At 49.9% G+C, this 9,520-nt stretch overlaps 1 protein-coding gene across 1 annotated transcript; it reads left to right on the forward strand.

Moving 5' to 3' along the window:
- The first annotated feature begins 6,290 nt into the window (after positions 1 to 6,290).
- On the forward strand, positions 6,291 to 9,272 carry ADRB1 (adrenoceptor beta 1). Its single transcript, XM_065920123.1, has one exon. The coding sequence runs from the start codon at positions 6,392 to 6,394 to the stop codon at positions 7,931 to 7,933; it is 1,542 nt and encodes a 513-aa protein (XP_065776195.1). The 5' UTR covers positions 6,291 to 6,391; the 3' UTR covers positions 7,934 to 9,272.
- Positions 9,273 to 9,520: the final 248 nt, after the last annotated feature.

Here is a 9,520-nt window from a genome sequence, read left to right on the forward strand (position 1 = left end):
AGTGAGAGAAAGAAAGGAGTCAGTTGATACAGAGAAGCTTATATAGGCGAATTGAATCTTCTCATACCAGCAAACCTGACACCTTTCATGATCTGAAATATCATGATGATAGGATGAGACAGCATTTGATGCATTACAAATATACGGTGCTATATGAGATTTCAAGAAGCTTTCACATACATCATCTCATTTCATCCATTTGTAACCCTGTGAGTGAGCAAACAGTGAGTCCATTTTAAAGATGAAGCCAGTACTGAAGGTCAAACATAAAAGTGACACCAGACACAAAACAGGATCTTCTGCCTAGCAGGTCTGAACACTTTCCAGTACACCCAAATTTTGAAAATATTATTATTGGCTCTTTCGCTGTTCAGTGTACTCTTTAGACATACCAGGAAGAAGAGGAGGAGGCAAAGAGGCAGGAAATGGGAGAGAGGAGAACTTTTGAATTCTCCAAGTAGTCCCTGCTTTGCTGTGATTATACCACTGTCTTCTGTGCTTCTTCTTATCACAATGGATGCGATTGCTTGTCCCTGTGTAAACTGTGGCTTCAAAACCAGTGTATGACCTTAAGCCAGCCACAGGCGCAAACTGTTCTTTGCTTAGTGCTAAGAGAATGTTTCAGCAGTAACATTGCTTTATGTGAAAAGTCGTATATCTTTTCTCAGAAACAGCCACTAGAGCGCTGATCAATGATGTCTACCACCTGTTATCATCCTCAAGGCAAATTATGCTAATTTAACTGATTCGCTACACTTCTTGGGTTTTTACTTGGAAATTGCCCCTAGACTTCCTCTGACCAACCTTCCAAAAGCTGCCCGGTGAGGCTACTCACTGTTGTTTTAATCTCATTTTCCAGCAAAGTCAACTGAAGAACAGAGACGTCTTCACCAAGTTTGTGACTTACGACCATGACTGTGTGGGACACCCATTAGCCGCTGCTGTACAGACTTATAAGATGAACTAGAATTTGAAGCCAGATTCAAGTCACCAGCTTGAAACACCTGGATACAGAGTATGGTCATTTACCATGAATGTTTATAAAGATTAGGTAGCGTTTTTATTATGTGGACTTACATGATTCCTTTGGAGAAACTCTTAAGCTATGTCTGCCCCACTTTCTTTATTACTAAGCATGATATAAATTTGGGCTTCCCTGGTGGCTCAGATGGCAAAGAATGTGGGAGACCTGGGTTCGATCCCTGGGTTGGGACGATCCCCTGGAGGAGGGCATGGCAACCCACTCCAGTATTCTTGCCTGGAGAATCTCCATGGACAGAGGAGCCTAGCAAGCTGCAGTCCATGGGGTCCCAAAGTTAGTTGGATATGACTGAGCGACTAAGCACAGCATGTGATATAAATTTATTTATCTCATTAGCCTACCTTCTATTTGTAAAGCTTATATTTTGAAACATTTATATGAAAATATCAACTAGGGTATTTGTTGTTGTTGTTGAGTCACTAAGTCACGTCCAACTCTTTGCGACCCCATGGACTGCAGCACTCCAGGCATCCCTGTCCTTCACTATCTCCTGGAGTTTGCTCAAACTCATACCCATTGAGTCAGTGATGCCATCCAACCATCTATAGGAGCATGAATTATTACTCTAAACTTGAAGCATGAGGAAAGATCATAACTCCAAAAACAATTGATTAGTTCTCATACTAGTAAGTATGAGAATATTTTAGTAAATTATACATTGAATCTCTATGAATCAAAGCTTAATGCTAATTAATGTTAAGTAATATTAGTAAACATGGAAAATATAAAGATGTATAGGATGGCCTTGACTCTCAGTGGGCTTACAATTCATATGAGAAGAAAAGAGAGAAATTTTTAAGTGATAAAAATTAAATCACAATATAAGAGACATCAAAAGGCAACATACTTTTAATTGACACATGAAATGCAATTAGCAAAGTAACTACTATAAGTAGAGGAAGAAGAGATCATTTCTAGAAACAGTGGGCAGGGATGACTGTCATGTAAAAAATATATCAGCCAGATCTTGAAAGCTGAATCCAATAAGATGGAGATGGAGGAGGGGATTCATGGTGGAAAGATTCCAGTGAGAAAGAGTATAGATGACAAAAATGGAAAAGAGTATAAATTAAAAAACTAACTTACAGAACTGCAAGCTAGGGTGACATGGGAGTTCTAGTATGAAACAGTGCTGGAAAGGCTCTTTGTGGTTTTTTTTTTTTGGAAAGGCTCTTTGGAACTGGACTGTGGAGGGCTTTGAAGGCCATGTTGAGGAGCTGAGGTTTCTGAACAAAGAAGCATCTTGGTCAAAGTAGCACTTTAGAAAAATTAATTTGGTTGTGGTATGCTAGATTAAGGGTTTTCCTTAATCTAGCTCACTTGGTGAAAAATCTGCCTGCAATTCAGGAGACCCCTGGTTCGATTCCTGGGTCAGGAAGATCCGCTGGAGAAGGGATCAGCTACCCATTCCAGTATTTTTGGGCTTCCCTTGTGGCTCAGCTGGTAAAGAATCCGCCTGCAATGTGGGAGACCTGGGTTTGATCCCTGGGTTGGGAAGATCCCCTGGAGAAGGGATCTCCAGTATTCTGGCCTGGAGAATCTCATGGACTATATAGTCCATGGGGTTGCAAAAAGTTGGACACGACTGAGCAACTTTTTCACTTTCTCTCTAGATTAAATGTACTGGGGAGGACTGGCGGTGGGGAGATCAAGAAGAACCCAAAGCAAGTGCAGGAGTGAGAGGGAGGCAGTGGGATGGGAATGGGAGAGGTGAGAGCAAGAAATACTGAGGAAGAAGCCCACTCGTTTTCAATGTGGTGATTAGCATATAGTGTGCAGCTTTGTTCCTTTCTAAAGTATCATCAAATCTGTGGGCTCCCAAGAACTGAATCATTTTAACAGTTGGGAGTGGGGAATGGGGAAGTGGAGGAGTTACTTATTTTAAATCTGCAACATCTAATACCTGGATAAGTGTATAGGTTTTCTTCTTAATCTTGTATCCTTCTCTCTCTTTAGTCGCCAAGTCGTATCCAACTCTTGCAACCCTATGGACTGTAGCCTGCCAGGCTCCTCTGTTCATAGGATTCTCCAGGCAAGAATACTGGAGTGGGTTGCCATTTCCTTCTCCAGGGGATCTTCCCGACCCAGGAATTGAATCTAGGTCTCCTGTATTGCAGATTCTTTACTGACTGAGCTATGAGGGAAGCCCTTGTATCCTTATCTAAGGACAAAAAAGACGTCAGCTCAAAAACTTTTTTTAAAAAGAGTGTCATGAAGTGTAGGGATTAAAGGAAATCCGAGAAGATTTTATTTTAAAAGAAAGTGAACTCTAGTTGAATACGAACTATTTCAAATGTTTCCATCAGTACAACTGAAGGACAACCTCAAGAACCCCAAGAATTCCTTTATGCCTGCAGCCCTATGCTGGAATTCCTATCAAAATAACCTTCTGGTTTTGGATATTTGTGATTTAATGTATTTATTATCCAGAAATTCAAGGAAACTTGATTTATCTCTAAATAAGCAGGGGGGGAAATTCAGGAGAGTTTTTCAGCAATTCATATCTCATGTCCTGATGTTTCTGGTGTGTTGGTGAGCTTCCCTGTGGCTCAGATGGTAAAGAATCTGCCTGTAATATAGGAGACCCAGGTTTGAGCCCTGGGTCAGGAAGATCCCCTGGAAGGGAATAGCAACCCACTCCAGTATTCTTGTCTGGAGAATCCCATGGACAGAGGGGCCTAGTAGGTTACATAGTCCAAAGGGTCGCAAAAAGTCAGACACGACTGAGGGACTAAATATATGCATATATACACATACCAATACGTGTGTATTTGTACATATGGTAATGCTAGTGGCATCCAGGCTTCTGCACTGAATCTCTGCAGCCAAGTTCAGGCCTTATCACTCACAGAAATGCAGTCCCTTTGCCCTTCAGGGGCCCTTAAACTTGGCACACAATATTCCGGTAACACCACTTGCCAGAAAGATGGCGCCCGATAGAAAGTGGCCTTCCCCACATTCCCTACATTTCATTGCATGATCCAGCATTCAGAATCCTGCCGCCTTAAATTCTGCTCTTTCCAACTCCTTGGCTATTTTGAGACTGACCCTTGAGGGTGGGCACAGAATAAAGTCAGAAGGGGACACAGGTTTTCAGAGACTCGGGTAACTAGCGCCCTCCGGGCGCATACACTGAACTCAGGGTGCAGATCTCCAACCCCCTCTTTCTAGCTGCTCCTTCCCTTGTTTCCCCTTCTCAAGCTCCCCAGCTGGCAGAACTAGGCTGACAAGTCCTAGGCCAGGGATGAAGAAACAAGTAATTCATCCACACCCACCCACTGATCCTCAAGTTTGGGCCTAAAGCAAATTTATATGTTTGGATAAAGAAAAGTTGGGCTTCCCTAGTAACTCAGTCAGTAAAGAATTCACCTGCAATGCAGGAGACCCGTCTTCAATCCTGGGATGGGGAAGATCCCCTGGAAAAGGAAATGGCAACCCACTCACAGTATTCTTGCCTGGAAAATCCCATGGGCAGAGGAGCCTGGTGGGCTACAGTCCATGGGGTCGCAAGAGTCAGACACAACTTAGCTACTAAACCACCACCAAGGCTTGAAACTGTTTGGCTTTATAAACTGAATACACATTGCTGTTAGCTCTTGATTTAGGGAGCTCTCTCCAAGGTAAGAATATGAGTTTGTTCCTTTCAGACGCTATTCTTTTTATTCCAATGCTAGAAGGATGTGTGAGCATTATGTAACATTTTCGTGCACCCTTAAGTGGGTAATTAGAAGCTGCTTACTTCTCAGGATTCAATTAAAAGCTTTTTATTTTCTAGGCTGAGTTGAGGACCTTACCGTGGTGGAATTAGACAGGGGGCTTGCACACCTTCGGCTACATTGTGTGATGATGGTGACCCTCCTGTAGGTGGGTACCCACATATAGCCACACCACTGCAGAGCTAACGACTCACTAATTTTAAACGCATTCAGTTGCCAACCCAGAGCCTTTGCTATAACTTTATATGCTATTGGATTTTAACCTTCTTGAGTATTTATATATTTTTTCTTCTCTCATCCCTCCAAAATTAATCCTAGAGTTTTGAGAATATGGGAACTTGGGCAAAGGAGAAGGCAACGCAGCAGACCAAGAAATCTGAAATCTCAATTCACTACTATGTCACCCAAAGTCAGTGTACCTTTTTGTTTGCACTGACCCAGCTCAAAACATACAATCATGTGAGCAACAGAACACAAAATCCAGGTGTTATTACTGAACGTGAAAAGTCTCAGACGTAGTTCAACGTGTCCTAGCTTCAGTGGCGGTGTCATTTACTCTAACATGCCTATGTCCTTAAACCTCTCTCTATACATTACCGGCACACACTGTTCCATCTTACTCACACATCCATCAGCTGGGACCCGGGAGTGCGTATTTTTCCAACTGGTCCTCAGCATTAGCTGTCAGCTGCACAAACCTTCCCTTCCTTTCTGCATCTGCTGTCCTGGAACAACAGAAGCTTCTTGCAAGAATAGCTCCCCGAGACCGTTCCTGACAGATGCGCGCTCTGCTCTAGCAAGGCGCTCGCTGGAAAGTTTCTTCTAACCGCTCACACCCGCCTCCGATCCGATCCCCGAGCTGGCAGGACGCGAGCTGGCTGGGACTCCTCTTGACAGAGGAAGGGTTTTACACACACCCTCCTAGGCTGCCCAATACAAGAAACAGTCTTGCAGCCAGACTCCTCCACCCCCTGCGAACAGACTGTCCAAGGCGCTCTGGTGCTTGGAGAACACCGAAGTCACCTCCCCGCTAAAGGAAACGCGCGCTCTGCTCTGCAGGAAACCTGGGCACTGGAGGTAGATCGGATGGGTGGCGGCGGGTGGGGCAGGGGCGCAGGAGGAAACCAAACGCCGGAGGCAAACGGGGCGCAGGAGAGGAGAGACTGGGGGCCGCGGGAGGGGGCAGGGTGGAAGCCGGGCGCGATTGGGAGCCGAGGGGAACTGGGCACTGCAGCCAAGCGGGCTCTGGAAGGGACGCGCGGGCAGGAACCGCGAGCGCCGGGGAGGCGCTTGCTTGGCGATCTGCCCCGGACTCCCCAGAGCCGCAGAACTGCCGGTGGAGGCGGGGTGCGAGGAGTTGGCGGGGCGGGGTGGAGGTTGGGGGGGAAACCAGAGAGGGGCGTGCCTTCGCCCGGATTGGCTGCAGGAGCCTGACGCGAGGCCCCGGGGGTTGGCTCGGGGGAGTGGGAGCCGGGTGGGGTGGGTGCTGGGTGCCGGGGCTGCGGGCTCCGCGCGCTCAGAAACATGCTGAGGTCCCGGCAGCTGTTCCAGCAGCGACAGCGGCTCCAGCAGCAGCGGCGGCGGCGGCGGCGGCGACAGCGCACGGCTCCGGCGGGGAAGGCGCCCGGCGCCCATGCCTCCGGCCCCGCGCCGCGGCTGCGCTGACCTGGCCGCTACCTCCCTCCGCGCGCACCGCCGCTCGGGCCTTTGGGGGGGTTCCCCAACCGCGGTCCAACTCCGCCACACCCCTCTCCTCCGGCCTTCGCAGCTCGGCATGGGCGCGGGGGCGCTCGCCCTGGGCGCCTCCGAGCCCTGCAACCTGTCATCGGCCGCGCCGGTCCCCGACGGCGCGGCCACGGCGGCGCGGCTGCTAGTTCCCGCGTCGCCGCCCGCCTCACTGCTGACCTCGGCCAGCGAGGGACCCCCGCTGCTGTCGCAGCAGTGGACGGCCGGCATGGGCCTGCTGATGGCGTTCATCGTGCTGCTCATCGTGGCGGGCAACGTGCTGGTGATCGTGGCTATCGCCAAGACACCGCGGCTGCAGACGCTCACCAACCTCTTCATCATGTCGCTGGCCAGCGCCGATCTGGTCATGGGTCTGCTGGTGGTGCCATTTGGAGCCACCATCGTGGTGTGGGGCCGCTGGGAGTATGGCTCCTTCTTCTGCGAGCTGTGGACCTCGGTGGACGTGCTCTGCGTGACGGCCAGCATCGAGACCCTCTGTGTCATCGCCCTGGACCGCTACCTCGCCATCACGTCGCCCTTCCGCTATCAGAGCCTGCTGACCCGCGCGCGGGCGCGGGCCCTCGTGTGCACCGTGTGGGCCATCTCGGCGCTGGTGTCCTTCCTGCCCATCTTCATGCAGTGGTGGCGGGACAAGGACGCCAAGGCGAGCGGATGCTACAACGACCCCGAGTGCTGCGACTTCATCATCAACGAGGGCTACGCGATCACCTCGTCCGTCGTCTCCTTCTACGTGCCCCTGTGCATCATGGCCTTCGTGTACCTGCGGGTGTTCCGCGAGGCCCAGAAACAGGTGAAGAAGATCGACAGCTGCGAGCGCCGCTTCCTCAGCGGCCCAGCGCGGCTGCCCTCGCCCGCGCCCTCGCCCGGCCCCCCGCTCCCTGCCGCCCCGGTGGCCAACGGGCGCGCCAACAAGCGGCGGCCCTCGCGCCTCGTGGCCCTGCGCGAGCAGAAGGCGCTCAAGACGCTGGGCATCATCATGGGCGTGTTCACGCTCTGCTGGCTGCCCTTCTTCCTAGCCAACGTGGTGAAGGCCTTCCACCGCGACCTGGTGCCCGACCGCCTCTTCGTCTTCTTCAACTGGCTGGGCTACGCCAACTCGGCTTTCAACCCCATCATCTACTGCCGCAGCCCCGACTTCCGCAAGGCCTTCCAGCGCCTGCTCTGCTGCGCGCGCCGGGCCGCCTGCGGGAGCCACGCGGCCGCCGGGGACCCGCCGCGCGCCTCGGGCTGCCTGGCGGTGGCCCGGCCGTCGCCGTCTCCCGGGGCCGCCTCGGACGACGACGAGGACGACGAAGACGACGTCGGGGCCGCGCCGCCCGTGCGCCTGCTGGAGCCCTGGGCCGGCTACAACGGCGGGGCGGCGGCGGACAGCGACTCCAGCCCGGACGAGCCAAGCCGCCCGGGCTGCGCCTCGGAATCCAAGGTGTAGGGCCGGGCGCCCCTCCCCGCCTTCCCCGGCTTCCCCAGTCCGGGCGCGGGCTGTGCGCTCCAGGAGCAAGAGAACCCGGGCGCCCCTGAACCGCTTCCCTGGGAAAGAGATCTGTGTTTACTGAAGACCGAAAGCAGGTGAACTCGAAGCCCGCGAACCTCGACTGCATCATCCAAGGGCAAATAGGAAAGCCACGGACCGTCGCACCGAAAGGAAAGTTTGGGGAGAGGTGGGAGAAGTTTGGGGAGGGATGGGAGAGTGGCTTGCTGATTGTTCTTAGGGTTCTTTTTTCTGTTTGTGGTCCGGTCTTCTTTTCTGTGTGTGCGTGTGATGCATCTTTAGATTCCCTCCCCCTCTGCCCCCCTCCGCCCCCGCCACGTGGTTTTAACACTTTCTGCGATGACTGGGAAGGGAAGGGAGAAGCGTTAGGAGATAGAAGTCTCTCGACTTAGCTTCCATCCCATTCCCGGCAACAGGAGCGGCCAGCCAGAGAGAGAGGACAGAGAATGACACTTTATCAGGACGCTGTTTCCTTTTACTTTTCAGAGAAATTCCATTTTAATTTCTGAGGAATGATTTCTCCTGTTCTGAAAGCCGAGGGCAAGGATGGATGCAAAAATCGCGTTTCAGGAAGTTTTATGCTCTTCTTGGAACAAGCCTCACCTTGCTTTCCTTTCCTGGGGCAAACGGCTTGTCTCTGAACGCCTCCTCGGTGGTCAGGCTGAGGGGTTCCTACCTCACTCTCACTGTGCACATTGCACAGCCAGATAGGAAGACTTGTTTATATTAAACAGCTTATTTATGTATAAATATTAGTTGGAAGGACCAGGCGCTGAGCCTCTGTGACATGTGACTGTCCATTGAAGACAGGACAGAAAAAGGAAAAAGAAAAAAGGAAACAATTCAGATTACTGCATATGTGGTATAAACAAAAAATCAAAACAAAAAAGCCGTGATTCAAAGTGGCATTTTTTTGCACAGTATTAGGAACTGTAAAGTCCACAGAAGATGTTATTTGCACAAAAAGAAATTAAATATTTTTTAAAGGGGGTGGGGTGGGGCAGATCTTAAAAACTAAAATAAAATTCAGATTCTATCTCTGTTGTCTGTTATGTTATTGAGCTAGCGATTTATTGGAAAAATACCTTTTTATACTCTTTTATCATGGTACTGTATCCATATTATAAAAATTATCTTAAGGATTTTTTTATTATTTTTTTATGTCCAAGGGCACATGTGAATCTGCTGGTGAAATTTAGCACTTGTGTGTAAATACTGTTTCCTCTGTGTGCTTTACCAAGTATTTATACTCTGGTGCAACTAACTACTATGTGAGGAATTTGTCCATGTGCAATAAATACCAATGAAGCACAAAAAAAGATATGTACTGTGTGTCTGTAAGGGGGTCAGTGATAATGGAAAAGACAGTTTGTTTTGTTCGAAATATAGACTGGATTTCCCATAGAGCTCTTTTAATAGCTTTTCATGACTCAAGAGCATAGCAAAATGCCTCTAAACCAAATAAGGCGTGCACCTACTGAGAGCTGCAGACTTGCCCTAAATTTTCACAGCCGGTTTCAGAATATT

Source organism: Muntiacus reevesi, chromosome 2 (assembly GCF_963930625.1).
Source record: "Muntiacus reevesi chromosome 2, mMunRee1.1, whole genome shotgun sequence".
Classification (NCBI taxonomy): Eukaryota; Metazoa; Chordata; class Mammalia; order Artiodactyla; family Cervidae; genus Muntiacus; species Muntiacus reevesi.

Bases quoted from the DNA above. Each gene is read 5' to 3' on its own strand.
- ADRB1 (XM_065920123.1), top strand. From the start codon at position 6,392: ATGCCTCCGGCCCCGCGCCGCGGCTGCGCTGACCTGGCCGCTACCTCC.